General features: G+C 49.6%; 2 protein-coding genes across 2 annotated transcripts; both read right to left on the reverse strand.

The window, feature by feature from the left end:
• Positions 1-226: 226 nt before the first annotated feature.
• On the reverse strand, positions 227-7,871 carry LOC110084406 (acrosin; the record flags this gene model as incomplete). The annotated part of the gene is made up of 4 exons (XM_078376816.1): positions 227-1,171; positions 2,719-2,885; positions 6,182-6,447; positions 7,564-7,871. Coding segments are annotated over 4 exons (1,686 nt in total), but the record flags the coding sequence as incomplete, so codon positions are not given.
• Positions 7,872-11,571: 3,700 nt separating this feature from the next.
• Positions 11,572-18,281, reverse strand: LOC110084408 (uncharacterized). The gene is made up of 3 exons (XM_078376817.1): positions 17,864-18,281; positions 16,883-17,068; positions 11,572-15,289 (listed from the first exon to the last, which is right to left on the reverse strand). The coding sequence occupies exons 1-3, from the start codon at positions 18,083-18,085 to the stop codon at positions 14,573-14,575; spliced, it is 1,125 nt and encodes a 374-aa protein (XP_078232943.1). The 5' UTR covers positions 18,086-18,281; the 3' UTR covers positions 11,572-14,572.
• Between the last annotated feature and the right edge of the window lie 1,049 nt (positions 18,282-19,330).

Below are 19,330 nucleotides of genomic sequence, written 5' to 3' on the forward strand. Positions count from 1 at the left end.
TCAAAATATCTTTCTCTCTCTCTCCTTTAAAGACAACGTAAAAGATCCCACGCTTCTCTGGGAATCCAGATCTCTGGGTGATCCTGCTTGGGGGGGGGGGTTATGGGGCCTGGTGAGAGGGAAAGAGGGGGCACGCCCATGGCTGAAGCTGGCACGCCCGCGTTTGTCCTGCAAACGCCGGGCACCCAGTGGGCCAAAGGCCCAGGCGGAGGTGCCGCAAGGGGGCTTATTTGTGGGCCCTGGGCCCCCTCGGGCCCCACTGCTGGTAACCCCCTCTGCCCGCAGGCCGAGACCAGGGCCACGTCTGTACCGGCCACTGGGTTTGTCCCAACCACTGAGTCTGCCCCGGCCACTGCTGAGTCAGCTGCGGCCACTGGGTCGGTGGCTGCCAGTGGGTGTGTGGCAGCCAGTGGGTCTCTCCCGTGGGTAGACGCGGGGTGGTGGTTCTGAGGGGAGGCCTCGTCAATCCCATGTTCCAGTTCTGGAACGGCTGCTGCCCACCATAGAGGGAAGGTGGGGGGCTGGTCCTGAGGGTCGGCCGCGTCAGGCCCCACTGGCCCCAGGTCTGGTACGATGCCCACGTTGGAGGGGGCGGGGGCCTCGTTTGGAGAGGAGGCCTGGGGGCCGGCACCCACCCTGGGTTCCAGCTGTTGATGTTCTGGGTCCCCCACACCGGTCGTGTGGGCAGCGGCCGCGGCGGGCGGGGCTGGGTCGGTACCGGCCAAACTGGGGGGTTGGTCATCACCGGCACGGTGGAGGCTTTGGTCTGGGCGTGGGCCCAGTTCTCGTACTGCTGGACTTGGTTGAGAGACGCCGGTTGCTGCCACGCGGGAGGCCTGGGCTTCGGCCGCGGGGGCGGCCAGGGTCGAGAACTGGCCCAGTTCCCAAATGGACGGTTTGTATACTGGGGGCCCGTCTGGTGCCATGGCCAACCCGTTGGCCGTGTCAGGGAGGGCTTGGGCGACGGGCTCGCTTTGGTCGTTCCCAGGGGACCGGGCCTGAACAGGTTCTCCTTGGTGACCCCTTTGATCCAGTCCAGGAAGTGCTGCGTGGCGGTGTAGACGCCCGGCTTGTACGCCCTGGCGCAGCCCGTCCCCCAGCTGGTGACTCCGACGACCCAGAAGCGCTCGGACCTCGACTCTCGACACATCAGGGGGCCACCGCTGTCGCCCTGCGGCGGGAAGGAAGAGGGAGCGAGAGGAGGACAAGGCGTCAGGGCTACGTAGAGCTGCCCCCACACGATCAGGGCTCCAGGTTTTGCACAGGATGGCAAACCAGCTCAAAGGGAAGACCGAGGCGGGGTGGGAATTATGTACTCCCACCCCTCTTTTCATGACCTGCCGGGACCTCCCCAGTCCAGCCAAAATAAATGGGTGACAAAGGTGTGTGGGGGGGAAATGCTACTACTTTGAACCCTCCTGGCAAATAAGGAGCAACTTCCGCCCTCTTTTAGAAGTTAAGCCATTTCGTTGGTTGTTGTGGGTTCTTTGGGCTGCCCGGCCGTGTTCTGGAGGTTTTTCTTCCCAGAGCACAGGTTGCTGCCCTCTGAAGAGGCCCATGGCCACAGAGACGGGCGAAACGTCAGGAAGAACAACCTTCAGAACATGGCCAGAGAGCCCGAAAAACCCACAACAACCATTTTCTTCCTAACGTTTCACCCGTCTCTGTGGCCATGGGCGTCTTCAGAGGACAGGAGTCAGAACTCTGTCTGTGCTCTGGTGCAGTGTGTGGGATAGTTGAGTTTGGTTTAGTAGTTGGTGGCTCAACTATCCCACACATTACACCAGAACCCAGACAGAGTTCTGAATCCTGCCCTCCGAAGATGCCCATGGCCACAGAGACTGGCGAAACGTTAGGAAGAACAACCTTCAGAAGACGGCCAAAGAGCCCGAAAAACCCACAACAACCATTAGATCCTGGCCGTGAAAGCCTTCGCGAATACATTAACCCATTTTTGGGGGTCAAAATCACATGTGGACGCCTGATCATTTCCTTTTTTGTTTTTCTAAGGATTCCCCCCCCCCCAATGGAGGGGAGTCCATGAGGCCTCTGGTGGTTCCCATGGGTGGGAAATAGGCATGTGGACCTCTGGTGTTTGCTCAGCCTTGGGAGAACCCTTTCCTCCCATAGATGATCCCAAGAGGCCATGAGGATGATGACCAGAAGAAAGGGGTACTTGTAGAGGGAAAGGTGTTGGGCCAGCTCTGTGACAGGGGGGCTACGGCCCGGGGGTCAGGAAATAGGTGAGCGTGGGCGAATGGCCAGGTCTTGGGAGAGTTACTCCTTTTTTTATAGCACAACCCCCCAAATCCTGGAGGCCCAGTCCAAAAAACTCTGAGAAGTAGCCCCCCCCCCCCCCCGGCTACTGCTGTCGTCATCCCAATCCCTGCCATTGAGCTGAATGATGAGGCCGATTCCGTCTCTTGGGGAAAAGCTGGAAGGAAGAGGCTGGCAGATTTTCAAGGATGGGGAACGCAGAGGTGGGCGATGGTCATGAAACGGACACCTTTGGGCCAAGGGTGGAAAAAAGATTCCAACCAAGATCTTCTGCTGAGACGCCTGTCTTGGCTAAGATGCCCACAGAAACAAAGCTGGTTTCCATCTCTGGAGACAGCCTGCCGAATTTGCCTCATCATACCCCTCAAAGGCTGGCCTTTCTCCTCTGCCCTGGCCTTCCCTCCTAGCTCAGGCCCCCATATAGGCCCCCCAGGGCTGTACCTGGCAGCTGTCAATGCCTCCTTGCTCGTACCCGGCGCAAAGGTTGTTGTAGTGGATCCGGTTGTTGTACCAGTTGCTGCTGTTGCACTTCTCGAGAGGGATGAGGTTCACTCTGGCCTCCTGCAGGATGTCGGCCGTCTGGCTTGCCTCTGGAAACAGAAGGACGCCTTTCAGGAGGCCCAGGGTTCAGAGCAAAAAAAACCAAAACACAACATCACAGTGGGCAGCCGGAGACCTGAGCCGTTGGAAGGCAAGAGAGATTGGAGAGAAGCCCTTTGGAAATGGCCTCTGACTCCCCGTGCGCCAGCGAGGATCCAACTGGCTCAGGAATTTGGGCGCATCAGTCGGAAATGTAATGTTTGGAGATTCTGACACAGAGAGATAAAGAGGTCAGTTGGTAAACAGAGGGAGGGAGGGAAGAGGGCAGGCTTCAGCACCTTGTATTTTTCTTAAGGCACTGACATTTAGTGGTACATAAATAGCAGGGCACTTTCAAGTTGTTAAGGGGGGCAGGCCCGCAGGGGCTGGTCCTCCATCATGCCAACCCGCAAATCCACATATGCCTCAAAGCCAGTTCTAGGAGCTTCTGTAACGAAGACTCCGTTGTTCACGTTTTCCTTCTTCTTGCCCTCTTGCCCTACCTCTGACCAAATTTCCTGTTTCCACCTTCTACGCTTAGTAACACACTTCCAGAGTAATGAGTAATAATACTGTAATTGCATGCCATCAGATCAATTCAGACTACTTAGGGCAATGCTTTTCATGCTTTCCAGGTAAAGAATAGTCAGAAGTGGTTCCCTATTTCCTTCTTCCGGGGGTTCCCTGGGACTGCGCGGCTTGCCCGAGGCCACCCAGGCTGGCTGTTCCTTCAGGAGGTACAGTGGGGGATTGAACTCCCAACCTTTGGCTCTGCAACCAGAGACCTCACTCACTGTGTCTAATATACTGTAATAACCATGTGCCATCAAGTCAATTCTGACTTATGGTGACCCTTTGGAGGGTTTTCAAGGTAGAGAATCCTCAGAAGGTTGTTTGTCATCCCCTTCTTCTGGGGGCTTCTTCTGGGACTGTGCACTTCCTCCTGGAGGCACAATGAAAAATCAGATGCCCAATGTCTGGCTCTGCTGCCAGATACCCAACCCGCTGAGCTATCCAGCCCCAGAGTAACTACTCTTGCTTGAAAAATCAAAAGCTCCACAGTGGCCTTTGCTGCCCCCTCTTAGGATAAATATCAGCTATTCATTCATCTCACTCCGGACCTTCCTCAGCCCTGGTGAATGCTGGTGGATTCTCTGGTCCTGCTTTGCCCGTTGAAAGACTGGGGGCCTGAACTTTTGGGGCCTGAACTTTCAGCACCTGGGCAGAAGCCCCGGTTCCCTCGAATCACCTGAGAAAGGGAGCCTGTGATCCAGGAAAGCGCACGTAGAGTAAGACTTGTTGATCTTTAAGAGGTCAAGGAGATGCTTGGCTCCCCACCTCCTCTTATCTGTGGCCATTTCGAGGATGTGAAGTCAAGCAATGCCTGGGGAAAACACAAGCCCCCCCTCCACCCCCAAAGGAAAAGTCTCCCTCAAGAAGAGTCCTCTTGATACGGTCATATTGCCCTTAAATGCTGAAATTCATTCCGTGGCCCCATGGAAAATCCCCGGGGAGGCAGAGCTGGTACGACCACGCCTTAAATATCCCACTCAGCTTGACAATTCTACGAGGGTCACCTTAAGTCAGATCCGACCTGACAGCACACAATGACAGTAGCCGGAGGGTTGCCATGGTGTGACTCCTTCACGTTCAAAATAAATATGTTTGGGTTTTTTTTTAAATAGGCAGAAATGAGGGCAAAACCTCTGCCCTGATCCAAATGTGTTGGTTCTACCAGTGGCCAGAGAAACATTGCTTTGGAACACAGTTTTCGTGTCAGGGTGGGAATCTTGCTCAATTTACTTTAATTTACTCAGAGTTTAGGGGTAGAAGGGCTGTCAATTTGCTAGTAACATGAAGTGGTTTAAGAAGAGAGGCACTTGACAATACTGGCAAATTAATCTCTCTTCCACAGCTCCATGGAGGGGATGAGGAAGTGAAAAGAAAATGTGTTTAAGTGTGTGGAAGGGCGGAGGATATTCACAGCAACGCACTGAAGGCCTAGAAGACGAATGGAAAGCAAACGAGTCGCAGGTCGACCCAGCCTGCTGTCACTTTGCCCGCTGTCAATATACACCTGAGCCCTCCATTAGTCTTCTAGGTCTTTCAAGCGATGGCGAAATATTTTCTTCCCTTACACATCCTTTTTTTAAAAAGTGTTTCCATGCTCCCTCCACAGAGCTGAGGAAGTGTTCAATTTGCCCATATGGTGAAGCGTCTCTTTCTTCTTAAGCCACTTCACAATATTAGCAAATTAGAGGAAAGACTTGCTATTGGTCCATTCCCAGTGGAAACCAACCAAAAAAGACCAATCCTTTCCACACCAAAGAAAGAAAGAAAGAAAGAAAGAAAGAAAGAAAGAAAGAAAGAAAGAAAGAAAGAAAGAAAGAAAGAAAAGAAAAGAAAAGAAAAGAAAAGAAAAGAAAAAAGAAAAGAAAAGAAGGAGAAGCCTCAGAAAAGGTGCAGGTAGGAATGCGCCAGGCACAATTTGGTTCACTCCAGTGAAGTGAAAAGAAGTGAACCAACCCGACTTCACTGTGGCCTCCCTTTGACTTCCTTTGCATCTGCTCCTGGGTGGGCTGCTTACCAACTGGGATGTATGGTTTTAAAAGCCCCCATCGACTCTCTTCCAGACAGAGTGGGCCAAAAAAGGCAAATTTCCCCAGAGCCCCATGACTGAGCCCCCACCCCACGCCAAATATTAGTTCATAAGCAAACACCTGAGACCATCTCAGGGCAAAAAAAAAAAAAAAAAAAAAAAAGAGGATCCACCAATTCATTATTCTCTGTAGAATGTCAATTGGGTTGGCAAATCACTCGTCATCATGTCCTGGAAATGGTTCCAGTAGACCACCTATTTTAAGCACTATTTTAAGCACTATTACCGATGGTAATAAAAGGGGGTTACTTGACATTGCAAACTTGTGCTTTTCTCTGCTTTTAATTTATTTTAAAGAATCCTGTACTTTCCAAGATAACAAGCAACAACTTGTATGCTCCTTGGAGGCCGCTTTGCCTGAATCTCTAGCAATCTGGAATTTGAAGTTATTCAGAAATATTATCATCGCTGAATACTGCATGGATGCTATGTTCATTATGCTAGCTTTCCGTGTATTTTCTCTTTCAGGGAGGGATGCCTGGGGACAGCCCCGAGCCCTTTGGGTCCTGGGTCCCAGGAAACACCTCGGCAGCTCAGGGTTTGAAGCTGCCCCCATCTTGTATCCCCATGCCCAAAAGAGAAATTTCCGCACTGCTGGAAGGATGAGGCAGCTCCCTTATAGATTTCCCCCTTTTTTCTTTTTGCATAAGCCCCCGGGGCTCTCACTTGCCACATTCGTCACTCCCCAGCCGCTGATGTAGCAGTGCGTCAACGACGAAACGTCCACGTCGCCCTCGGGCAAGCAGGCCAGCTGGATGTAGTCGGTGCAGTTGATGGGCTCGCTCAGCTCCATCAGGGCCACATCGTTCAGCTGCGTCCGGCTCTGGTACTGGGGGTGCTCCACCAGGGTCTTGATGCTGCGCGTCTGCATGTCGGGCCCAGGCTGAGAGAGCTGGGCAGCCCCAATCACCAGCTTCCAGTGCCGCAGAAACCTTTTTGAGGAGGAAGGAGCAAATGTTGAGAGGAAACTTAAGGCCCTCTTGCTCCATCAGCAAAACTAAACAGCAGAGTTGCGTAGCAGCTTTCATTTCTGCTTCGCCCACCGTCAACCAGCTTTTCCGATTCTTGGGTCTGTAGGTCCATGAGCCTGGTGCACCAACAAACATATTTATATATTCGCGAAGGCTTTCACGGCTGGGATCTAATGGTTGTTCTGGGTTTTTCGGGCTCTTTGGCCGTGTTCTGAAGGTTGTTCTTCCTGATGTTTCACCAGTCTCTGTGGCCGTCTCTTCAGAGAACAGCAACCTGTGCTCTGAGGACAGCAGAGCTTCAGATGCTTCAGAGGACAGCAACCAGAGCACAATTTGCTGTCCTCTGAAGATGCCCATGGCCACAGAGACTGGCGAAACGTTAGGAAGAACAACCTTCAGAACACGGCCAAAGAGCCCGAGAAACCCACAACAACCATTAGATCCCGGCTGTGAAAGCCTTTGCGAATACACAGTATTATACTACTTAGGACTACTCTATTGGGAACTTTGTCGTGCCAGGTGATCCCAAAAATGCATCAGAGGCAACGCATATGGAACATGTTCAGCTTCCTCTCCTGCCATGCAATAAGGGACCAGGACTCACTGCAGGACAGCAGTCAATCCTTGATCAGAAGCAACTTTCTTTTTATAGTTCAAATATTTACCTATCCTTTCCTACAGAATAATGATGCTTGTTAAGAAGTGTTCTGTAGGCATCCTTCAGTCTCAAGAGACTAGGGTAACGTGCTCAGAATGGAGGACTTGGAACAGTGTCTAGTGTGGCTGAGGAGGCCAGTTCGAGAGTGACAATCCCTTCTTCCTCACTGAAGACATATACAATCTGTCCCCTGTCCAGCTCCCTGGTTTTGCTGGTTTCGGGACTGCCTCTTGGCCTCGGCCTGCTGGATAAGGGTCTCTTCAAATTGGGAAGATTCTGATTCTCTCACTAGAATCATTGACTTTTTTGAACTCTGCCTGGCACGATCCAAACAAACCTATGGCCCTATCCTGCCTTGTTCCCCCTTCCCCCTTTCTCAAAGATGTGGGAACACACACACACCGCCCGCTTCCACTCACCTTTTATCTAAGAAGCAGTGGGCTGCCGTGATGACCCAGCGAGAGCTGATGAGGGAACCGCCACAGATATGGATAAACCCTTTGCGGCTTGGGACCTGGATGCTGACCAGCCAGGGCCACGTTCCTGGCAGAGCATCAGTGCCACCGATGATGCGCACGGACCCACCGTGGCTGGAGGCCAGCGGGCGTCTCCCGCAGATCCCACTGGGGAAAGAGGACACCTCTGAGAAAGTCTTCACCAGAGACCTTGGTTGTGGGCCGCCACCAAAGCGTGTGCTGGTGACGGTGCAAGAGAGACGTCTCTGTTGTTTCCAGCATCACAGAGAGGAACCGCTCCAGATTGGGTTGCCGGGCTTAATGTTACCGTTAAACTGCGAGTTAGCTGGTTGTGTTTTAGGATTGGCTCATTTCTGATTTCTCAGACAGGAACGTCTGTTGTAATCATGTCTCTAAAATACTAACAGAACTTCTTTCCTGAGGACAGGTTGCCTGCAGCGTCCGGGTTGCCTTAATCACAAAATATTTTACGGGCTGGACTGCATCTGTCCTGTTCTCTGCGGTCTCTATTAAAACATTTCTCTGCTTTGCAGGCTCAAGAGGTAGCTGCTTTATTCTGACTTTTGACCTTATTGCCCGATTAATGTACAGTATAAAGAAAAATCGACTTTGCAGTTTTACTCCGTAGTTTGAGTGTTAGTAAGCAACTCTGTGACTGTTGCGGAAGAGGGAGTGCACACATCCAGAATAAATGGATGAAGAACAAGCACTTGTTCCCACACCTTCCGTCCTGCAAGCATGTAAGTCGCTCCAATGCTAGAGGCATTCAAGAGAAAGTTTAACAACCATCAGTCAGATTTGCTTCAATTTAGATCCTGCTTTGAGCAGGGGGCTGGACTGGATGGCCTTCGAGGCCCCTTCCCACACCATGAATCAACGATTCCATGATTCTAAGTCAGGACAGGACTCAAGTGAAACCGCCTCTTGCCTGCTATGGCAACCATACAGGGCAGCCTTGTCTGCTTAGATCTTTCACAGAATCATAGAATAGTGACGCTGGAAGGGGCCTCTTAAGGCCTTCGAGTCCAACTCCCCCCCCCCCCCCCCCGCTCAAGGCAGGAATTCAAACCGAAGCAGATCCGGCAGGTGGTTGCCTAAATTTCTCCCGAAGGCTTCCGGCATTGGAACACTCACCATGTCCCCCAGAAGTCACGAGTTCCGTTCTTGCTCCAACAGTTTTTCCTCATATTCAGCCCAAATCTGGCTTCCTGTCAATTGAGCCCCTTCTTGCATGTCCTGCACTCTGGGATGATGGAGAACGGATCCTACCCTTTCTCGGGAGGACAGCCTTTCAAGTCTTTGAAAAAGGCTATCGTATTATCTCCCCCCCCCTCCCCGCCCCGTCTTCTTTTCTCACAGCTCCAGCCACGGCATAAGTTGCGTGAAACCCAGGGAGCTGCCACTCCAAACGCCTGGAGCCTCCGGAGCAGGAAAGCCCCGAGGAACTCAGCAAGCCTTTCGGGGACCTGATGCCCCAGTTCCTGAGCATGCTGGTCAGCAGCCTCGAAGGCAGAGGACCTGGGTTGGCTCGTCCAGTTAGCCACTTTGACCCTGAAACAGTGGCTATCTCAAAATTGCAGCAAACTCTGCCACAGTTCAGCCTTCAAATTCCAACTCGTTTTTGCATCCGTGTCTAAAGTAATGTGCATGCAGGTCTGCCAGGTATCACTCAGCAACTGGGGTCTGCACATAAAATGAACGGTGTGATTGGCTTTATGGGCGAGATCCTCTTATTTGTCCCAGCGAAAAGAGACCCATGGAATCAGCTGATCGGAATCGTTAGGACCATCACACCCGAAACAGCCCACCCCGGCGACGGGGCTCCATCTGTTGAGGAGCAGGGACTGGGTGGGAGGGAGGAAGCCCAGAGGGCTGGCAAGGCACAATCAGATCCGGGAGCAGAAGGCAAGGCGTGGGGAGGGCAAAAAGGGACCGGGCTAGCCCAGAACTCTGGATATCATGCCCAGGGAGGGGTCCTGGCCAGCTTTCGGGCTACCCGGGCCACTTACTTGCACCTGTCATCTTCGGCCTGCGTGGCGCAGAGAACGGAAAGCACCAGAAAAGAAAAAAGCAACCTCTTCATCCTACATGTCTCGACACTAGGGACAGGGTCCACGGATCATGCCCATCGTAGTGACATCACAAACCAGATGCTTCCAAGAGCCGGCCAATCAGCTTACAGGCAGTGTGTATGACATCAGCACTCCAGAACTGCCCTCCATGCTCTGGTGGGCTCTCTTGGGTGGTAAATAATAATAATAATAATAATAATAATAATAATAATAATAATAATAATAATAATAATAATAATAATAATAATAATAATAATAATAATAATGATGATGATGATGATGATGATGATGATGATGATGATGATGATGATGATGATGATGATGATGATGATAGAAGAAAAAGAAGAAGAAAGCTAAGATCCAAGGAATTGGTGCTAAAAGCAAAGGTTGACTCTGCCAGGAAAAACATGAAACCATGTCACACCCCATCTGCAAATGTCCAAATATGGCACAAGCTAATTACAAAATTAGACCTCATAGAGTGGCAAAATTAGTGCACTGGTCATTATGCAAAAATAGAACTTGCTGGCCTCCCAAAAACCTGCAGGAATGTCAGGTAGAGAAGGTGTCAGAAAAGGAGGAAGTCAAGATCTTGTGGGATTTCCGGATCGAAACGGACCGACACCTTGAACATAACACACCAGAACACAGTAGTAATAGATGATTGACACGGCAATTCCAGGGGATGCCAGAGTCGAAAATAAAGAATTGGAAAAACTAACAAAAGTACAGAGACCCGGCCATCGAAACATCTCGCCTCTGGAAGGGACACACTTCCGTGGTCCCCGTCATCATGGGGGCTTTGGGAACCATATCAAGAAATTTCACGCAATGCTATAAGCAGCTGCAGATCTCAGAAATCACACCACCATCAGAGCTACAGAAAAAGGGCAGTATTAGGAACAGCATATACGTATACTGTGCCGCTATTTAACAGATACTTGGATTTTTGGTTAAAACTTGTATCTGTTATACAATACCAGTCAATGTTTTTATAATCTTGATTGACCGTGCCTGGTGTTTTTGAATAATAATGTATAGTTCACTCTACATCAGGCAAGTCCTCCTTACGGAGCACAATACCATAGTAACTCAAGACTGAAGGATGCCTAAGTAAAAACTACAGTGGGGTCTTGACTTGAAAACTTAATCCGTATTGGAAGGCGGTTCTCAAGTCAAAAAGTTCTCAGGTCAAATCTGCATTTCCCATAGGAATGCATTGAAAACCATTTGATCCGTATCTGCTCTTTTCCGTCCATAGAAATTAATGGGAAGCTGCTATTCCTCCTTCAACCACTAGAGGAGGATATTTTGTTTCTTTTTTTCTTAGGTCAAGAAAGGTTCAGGGAAGGCAGGGAAAATACAGTCCAGGCAGTCCGAAGACTGTCTCCCAGTCCACTCTCTAAACGCTGGGAGGAGTGAGGAAGCAGACAGGCACCCTTTTCACTGGCCAACAGTTAACTGAAAGTTCACATTTTGCACTTTCCCTGCCTCCCACGTGGGTTTTTTTCCAGTTCTTAACTCAGATCTAAGTATGTAAGTCAAGTCAATATTTTCCTATGAGAGTGGTTCGTAAGTCAAAATGTTCTTAACTCGAGCCGTTCTTAAGTCAAGACCCCACTGTACATCAGAGCACATTCCAGTATATAAGCTCCCAATGTCTTCTGAAGAGCAAAAGGGATCCCTGGGCAGCCTTGGAACCTGGAAGGAGGGGTTAGACGCTTAAATTAAATTAAATTAAATGTAAGATGTTCCTTGCCACTTAATGAGATCATCTGGGTTATATGGCATAAAGTTGCACCAATGGTTTTTCAGCCAATAGGTCTGGAGTATTTTAATTATTATCATTTTAAAAAACATAACAGAACAATTGCTAACATTTTATCAATAGCTTGATTCTCTGTAAACTTTACGTGCATCAGGCAAAACAAAAGAAAAAGAAAAAATAAAGAAGACAAAAGAATTCTGGCACCTTAAAAGCTAACTGCTATATTTTAATGTACGCTTGCATGAAGTCCACTTCCTTTTATATACTTGTTTGTTTGTTTATTTATTAAATTTGGATGCTGTCCATATACACATATAAATATCTATTTTTTATTGCATGCTACACTATAATATTCACCAGAGTAAGTTCCAATATAAATACTGTATATGTAAAAGGAGATGGATTTGTCCATGAATGCGCATATTAAAATAAAGAAATTGGTCAGTTGTTGACTCTTTTAATACTCTTTTGTACTGCTTTTTATTCATTTCTAAGCTGCTGTAGATACTGAGAGAGAAACGTACGGTTTAAATGCTAACTTGACCTCAACAAAACCAACAGGGCTTGGCTATAAGTTCCATATGATTGCACCTCTAGTCGAAATGGGCCGTAATTTCTTTATTTTTCAAACTCCTATCATGTTATATAACAATTCTAAATGACTCTGGAATGAGGAGAATCATTTGGCTGATGGCTTTCCTCCAAGTGTTACAACCAACAGCAAAGTAATTAAAATCAAAATGCTTTTACAATGTCTACAACGGCACCAAACCATGTGCCCGTTTGTCCTTCTGGAACAGCCGACACACTGACTTTATTGTGTCTGGCCAAAGACTTTGGAGAGTTTTCTTATATGCAATAGAAGAAAAATATCAAATTTAAAGAGAGGTGATTATAATAACTCATCGAGAAGATGCTTACCACCAGTCTAATCATAACACCCTTCAAAACAGCAAACGTCACAGAGCTATTGATGGGAGTCCTACTGGTGTCTGGGTTTGAGCAAGGCTTTGCTAACTTGCCTTGGCTCATTGACAATGTGCCAGGGCACACCTGGGTGGACCGGCCACGTGGCTGGCTACCTGGGTGTGACTTTTAGGTGGATTGTCATGCCTTACTGCTCTGACTGGGTCTTTGATACCACTTGTGCTTTCCATCTCTCCAAGTGGTTGTTTGCTGCTTTTTAGTATTTCCACTTCGACCAGACCAGATGGGCGGGATATAAATCAAATAAATAAATAATAAATAAATAATAATTGTTTTCAGCCTTAATATTATCTTTTAATGATGTAAGCTGCCTCTTTATACTCATTGTTCTTAGCTTTAAATACTGTTTTCTAGCGTTGTTAACCACTGTTGCATACTCATTGTTTTCAGCTTTAAATGTGGTCCTTCAAGGATGTCAACCGTCTTGGGCCCTTTCCAAGGAGAAAGGCAGGGTAATAATATTTTAAATAAATAAATAGTGACATAAATTGTGCATTTGGGCGCAGGACCAAGCAGGCCACCTAGCTGCGCCGTTCACCTCATCCACATAGCTGGGGTAAGAGGTGCAAACCATTAGAATTCTGGTCAGTGACGTGATGGGAAATACACCCCTCTGAACTAAATCTTCTGAAATATTTCAGTAGGCTGTGCTAGTCACTACACTGTATAATAGAAGTTTGCAGTTAATGCTAGTGCCACTCACGAGCAGCTAATATTCGCCAATAGTGTCAATGAATGGGCCTGATTTCCGTCCAACAGCTGTTGAAGATCTTGTTCCAGGAAAGGAAAAGCTCTAAGTGCTGTTTGTTACACATCCTAGTTGCAAGGGATTATTTCCTCCCCTACCACCACTGGTTGAGAATGGAGCACCACTAGGACATCCGGTTGTCAAGATGTACAATTTTGAACAGAGTGCTAAAATAATTAAGGGGGGGAGTAGGCAAAAAAGCAGCCCCGAAAAGGTACCCCGTATTTTAAAAATGAGCTTTGAACAGCCATTTACTAAAAGTCACTGCAGAACAAGCAGCCAGCTCTCCAGCTGAGTCTGGAAGCAAGGGTCACAGGACAATAACATTGCCTTGCAAGAGAATCTCTTTCACACCTGACTGTTGCATGTGTTTAGAAGTGGTCACTCAAACAAAGGATTGAATGGAAAGGGCGCTGAATTAATTTGCATTATGTAAAACATTAACGTGACTAACAGGTAGCATTTGCAGATCCAGTAACTTGCTCTACCTTATTTTACTAGACTCAGTAATTTATTCTGCCTTTATTTTACACTCTGTGTAACCTGCTGGCTCAGTTACCGTTAGTCAAAATAGTAATGTTTATAATCGTGGTGGCACCATGCCAGATTCTGGTTTACACGAATCGTATTTTACAAGAGTTGTAAAAGCAATAGAAATTTCTATTATAAATTTTCTGACTGTGTATCAAGACCCTTTAACTTACTACACCAGCGAGAGTCAGTTGTTTACAGCTGGGAGAATAAATATAAATCTAGGGAGGCAGGGGACACACACAACGACACAGCAACGTGCACCACGCCACACACACACCGGATACCGACAGGATAGCAAAGCGCAATGTATCATGGGAAACGGGCATCAATTGTAAAACAGAAAGCTAATACAGTAGGAGCCATTCTTACACCAACAAAGAAGGTATCATAAAACAATAAATACAAACATATTCCTGAGGAGATGACAATCTACCGTTCTGGACAAACCAGATGTTACACTTTGGTAACTATTGTGTGAGCAGGTACCTCAAAGTACTTCATAAAAAGACTTTGTAATTACTAATTTACGTAATCTGTCTGTGTGTCTTCCTATAGAACTATCCTATGCATTTCAGCTTCTTCAGATTTTCTCTGCTGACACCCTCTGTTTTTATATGTATTGATTTTTCCCGCCGGCACTAATAGACGCTTTCCTTAAACTTCCCAGCAGCCTCCTGGCATATTTTTAAGAGAGAAGTCTCCACAGATCTGTCAATAAGTTTTATTTTATTCAAAGTACAGCTATTTTATATCATCCTACAGATGCCAGGTATTTCTATCGGGTCCTTTCAGAATACTTTGCTTGCCCAACTGAACGCTTATGAAGCGAACGCGTGGCTGGAGCTAAGGCCGGGAGCGTCTCCGTCTGCTCCGCCAGAGTCTGGGCCAGCGCTGGCCTGGCCAGTTACTGCCGTAGTATCCACCGGATATAACGACCTGCTTATGCTTCCGCTTGGTTGTGGAGCGGATTGTGTAAGGAGAGGTCGTCGTCGTCGGTGTCGAAGTGGTGGTTTCGGTTTGCGTTTCCGTCTGGATCGGCACCGTCGGCGTGCGTAGAGATGTCAGCTGTTCTGGCTGCGATGGGGGCGGCTGCACTACCAATGAGATTTCCACTTGATGGGTTTCCAAGGGCTGCTGTGCCGTCGTGGTGTTGGGGGGCTTTGAGGTATGGGTCACTGGAGTGGGTTGGATGGGCGCCGGCCTGGGTGTTCTTTTGGAGGTCGTTTCGGTCGACATTTCAGCCGTCGGTTCCAGCTGTGTCGATGGGGTAGGTGTTGTCTGCGTTTCGGGCGTGGGTGGCGGTTGCGTTTGGGATGAAGACTGGGCTGGCAGATGGGTCGTGGATGATGGACTTGACGGAGACGTCTGCTGTGGCAGAGGGGTGGTGGTCTTCTGAACTCCCTTGATGTGGTCCTGGATCCAGTTATAGAAGCTTAGCGTGGATGTGTAGACGCCAGGCTTCTGGGGTCGGGCACAGCCCAGTCCCCAGCTGGTGACCCCCACCACCCAGTAGCGCTCCGACCGATCCTCTCGGCACACAAGGGGACCGCCGCTGTCTCCCTGCAGCAGAACAGAAAAGGGACGGAGACATCAGCTTTCTGGACACTTGGAATCCACGGGGCAGGGGGAGGCCTTTTTTAATGGGGGTGGGGAGAATGTGAAAGGGGAGGAAGGGGAGGAAGGGGAGGAAGGGGCTGCTGATCAGGTGGGGCTCATGAAGATGCAGGCAACGTGCAGGCTGGAAATCCTAGGCATGGCTTGAGAACTGTAGCAAGCAGAAACCTGCCAGTCTTGAGCGTGCTGAATGGAGGGGCCCAGCAGCTGGACTGGCGTCACCCGAACAGCTGTGCCCGCTTGGGAGACGACTCGGGGGAGCCCAAAACCGCATGGCTTCAGATGGCATCTCCTCCCCAAATCTGCCGTGTGCTCCAAACAGAGGCCAGGTCAGCTGGAGGATCTTGGAAGGGGCAGCCTGGGAAAAGGAACCTCCCCAAGCATGTGGGGAGAGGAGGCGAGAGGTTGCCATGACCTTGGAAGGCTTTCAGGTAGAAAGGGGGCACTGAAATGCAGCCCACCTGAGAGGGTGGGGAATCTGCTGGAGGTGGGTCTCAGGATGCCTGAGCAGGACTTGGGAGCAACTGACAGCCACTCCTCCACACACAGGGCTCACCGTTGTGCAAAGCAAAAACGTGTTGCTTATATACCACCCCATAGGGCTTCAAACACTCCCTGGACGCTTTACAAGTTAATTGTGCAGGCTGCACACTGCCTGTCCAGAGAGCTGGGTACTCCTTTTTACCAACCTTAGAAGGATAGAAGGTTGAGTCAACCTTGAGCCGGATACCTGAGATTGAACCCCAGGTCGTGAGCCCAGTTTTGGCTGCAGGACAGCAGCTGGAGTGTATGAGACATCAGCTTCACCTCTCCAGGTGGACCATTAAAGCATGAGGCATCACAATGGCTGTGGGAGCCTACGTTTACCTCCTGATGGCCCGTCTCCAAAAGGAAGCAGGCCAGCTTGCAAGGTGCCGAGGTGTAGAAAGCATCTGCTAGAATCAACAAGCCTCTTTTGCCTCTAAAGGGAGACCAGCACCCAAGGACACGCTGACCGCATGAAGAAGCCTGGCCCCTGGTGAAGGAGGGAAGCCGCTCATTCTTAGCCGTGGGGCTGGGTTCCCCCCGTCTCGGCTGGGCACTGCTTCTCCACCCCCCTGAAAACAGAATTTTCTCCTCCTTCTTCGTGGAGGCTGATGTTTGGGTGGCTTGTTATCTGGCTTGGTGGCATCTGATTACAAAGACTTCAACCCCTCCTGGCTCAGACTACTGGCCCCTTATCCTCATCGTCTTAGATGTCTTCACCCTCTGAGAATGGCAGAGCTGGAAGGGAGCCTCTGGATTGTCCCGTCCAGTCCCTGTCGAGGCAGCACTGAGGGGGAATCGAACTCCCAACCTCTGGCTCCCCAGTCAGAGACCTCGACCCCTGAGCTCTCCTTGGGAGACCTTCACACTTTTTGACATGCAGGAGGGGAACCACTTAACCCGGGATCTGAGGATTGCTTTCCCAGATCCCCTGCCATCAGGTGGGGACCCGGGAAGGCATCTGAACTTCAGGGAAAGAAGGTGCGTCTGGAGTCAGTGGCATCTCACGCCTACCTGGCAAGTGTCGATGCCACCTTCTTCAAAACCGGCACACAGGTTGTGGATAGCGATGCTCCCATAATACCAGTCGCTGCTGTTGCACTTCTGGGTGGAGATGAGATCCACCTTGGCCTCCTTCAGGATGTCGGACGGAGCCTTCGCTGTCGGGAGAAGATCATCATCACCAAAGCGGTTGTGCCTCTTTCATCTCTTCCTCCATCATCCTCTAGAGCAGTGGTCCCCAACCTTGGGCCTCCAGATGTTCTTGGACTTCAATTCCCAGAAATCCTGGCCAGCAGAGGTGGTAGTGAAGGCTTCTGGGAGTTGTCGTCCAAGAACATCTGGAGGCCCAAAATGGGGATCATTGCTCTAGAGTACCGGAGGTTGGTCAGGGACTCCAGTTTGGGAAGTGCTGTGAATCCACCTGGGATTTGATCTGCACCCTACATGAGGTCTTACCCAAGCCCCCCACCCACCTCCAAATACTCAACCGGATCACAGCGTCTGCCAGTCCCAGCCACCGTAAGCAGGCAGATGGGGTTAAGGTCACCATCAGACTCACGGCCCCAAATCCTGCTGCTTAACGGAGTAAATCACACTCGAGTAGGCCTGTTGAAATAATGGGGATTTAGTGAGGCAGCTCCCCCATCTGTTCTGTTGATTCAAATGGACCTACTCTAACTGCAACTTACTGCGTGAAAGGAAGTCACCGTTAGAGCGGTCCTGTTTGAATCAATGAAAGTTATGGAGATGTTGACTCAACAAATCCCCACTGGTTCAGAGGGCCTACTCTAGTCCAATTTACTCCGCTAAGCAACAGGATTTGGGCCACTTCTCGGCGAGTGGCCTGCCCAGTCTCCCTGCAGGAGTTTTGAAGACGGTTCCCATTTTCCTTTGACTAAAACCTGACGCTCTCGCCTGCTTGCTTCCAAGTCTGCGCGTCTCCCTCCTGCCCTCCTCTTCTCCTCATCCTCTCCCCACCCACTCTTCTCTCACGCCCTCTTTCAGAGCCTGCTCTCCTCCGCCACGCCGCTCACATTTCTCTTGGGTGTAGCCCCAGCCGGTGATGTAGCAGTGGGCCATGCTGGACAGGTTCACGGAGCCGTCCGGCAGGCAGGCCGGCTGGATGTAGTCACTGCAGAGGATGGGCTCCTCCAATTCAATCAGGGCAATGTCGTTGATCTGGTGGCTCGGCTGGTACTTCTCGTGCACCACCATGCGCTTGGGGAAGCGGACCTCGGCATCGGGGCCTGGCTGGGAGAGCTTGGCTGCCCCGAGCAGCAGCTCCCAGTTGGTGAGATGCCTGGAACAGAGGAAGGGCGGAGAAGAGAAACTCAAGAAGCCCAAGATTCCCGGCCAGGTTGTAGGTCTCCATCTCTAGACCAAGACGTTCTGCTCTGACTGGCCCACCTAAGCCCTAAGGCGGCAGCGGGGGGGGGAACCTTCCTGTCACCTGCTGCCCAATTGTTTTCAGTCCTGAGGGAGGGCAAAGGGCGCATAGCATCCGGAAGGAAGGAAGGAAGGAAGGAAGGAAGGAAAGCGCAGCACTAGTCTGCAGCTTGCTGAAAGAATAATTGCCACCTATTCATATATTGGCAAAGCAGTTCTTCCTTCTGTAACTCCCCCCACCGTGCGCGCTCTTAGATTCTGATTGCCAAACTATGTGAGAGCCTAAACTTCCAATTTGTTGGTGATAAAATATTGTCCGTTCAGCAATACATTGCTTCAAGTCTGCAATACCTGCACAATCGACTTGTAAAGGAAGCCTACTGTTGACCTTCTGATGACCAATCATGAGATAAGAGCAACCTTAATCTGGGGAGTAGTGGAAACCCCATATTATGGTAACCAAATGTTGTTTGCCTCTTAAGGAAGGACTACTTCTTACTGAGCAGCTGACATCTTGTGTAGCTTGGCCCTCAAATGCCACACTCATTTCATTCTCTGAGTCAATGTCTAAAAACCCTGCAGTCTGCCCTCGTTCAACCCTCTTGGATGCTCCCGGTGGCACAGATCCACTCCTTCCATTCCCAAAGTAGAAGAACTATTTGTGGGCGGTGGGGGCAGAAGAGACCTCTCAGAGCAAAACTAGATGAGATTCAGATGACACCTTGTCAAAAGCAGAAATTCCTGAACTTCTGAAAGACATCCGTTTGCAGTGAACTTTTCCTAGTTCTCTCTGCACCAATATCTTAGCCTAACTGTAGCCATCTTGATTTCAGCAACAAAGCTGGGTCCATACAGGAATGTAAACCAATGACAGAAACCCCTCCCATTTCTCCACCTCCTTCCAACCCTCTTGGGCCCTCTGTCATGTTACCCCTTATAAAAATATATGTACTTTTGTATGTGAAGTTTGCACATATTTTGCGTGCTTTGAGCTGAAAATAAACAGATATCTATTGGATCTCTATGTCTCTGGCTGACTGATTAGTGTGTTAGAGACAGGCAAAAAACTAGGAA

This window comes from Pogona vitticeps, chromosome 5, assembly GCF_051106095.1.
Source record: "Pogona vitticeps strain Pit_001003342236 chromosome 5, PviZW2.1, whole genome shotgun sequence".
In the NCBI taxonomy this organism is placed as follows: Eukaryota; Metazoa; Chordata; class Lepidosauria; order Squamata; family Agamidae; genus Pogona; species Pogona vitticeps.

Excerpts from the sequence above, each read along its gene's own strand:
- LOC110084408 (XM_078376817.1), bottom strand. The coding sequence starts at position 18,085 with ATGGTGGTGCACGAGAAGTACCAGCCGAGCCACCAGATCAACGACATT. Across the intron at positions 17,069-17,863 it reads AGCAGGCTCTGAAAGAGGGC|AGGCACAACCGCTTTGGTGA; the intron begins GTGAGAGAAGAG and ends AAGAGATGAAAG. Across the intron at positions 15,290-16,882 it reads GTGGCATCGACACTTGCCAG|GGAGACAGCGGCGGTCCCCT; the intron begins GTAGGCGTGAGA and ends GTTCTGCTGCAG.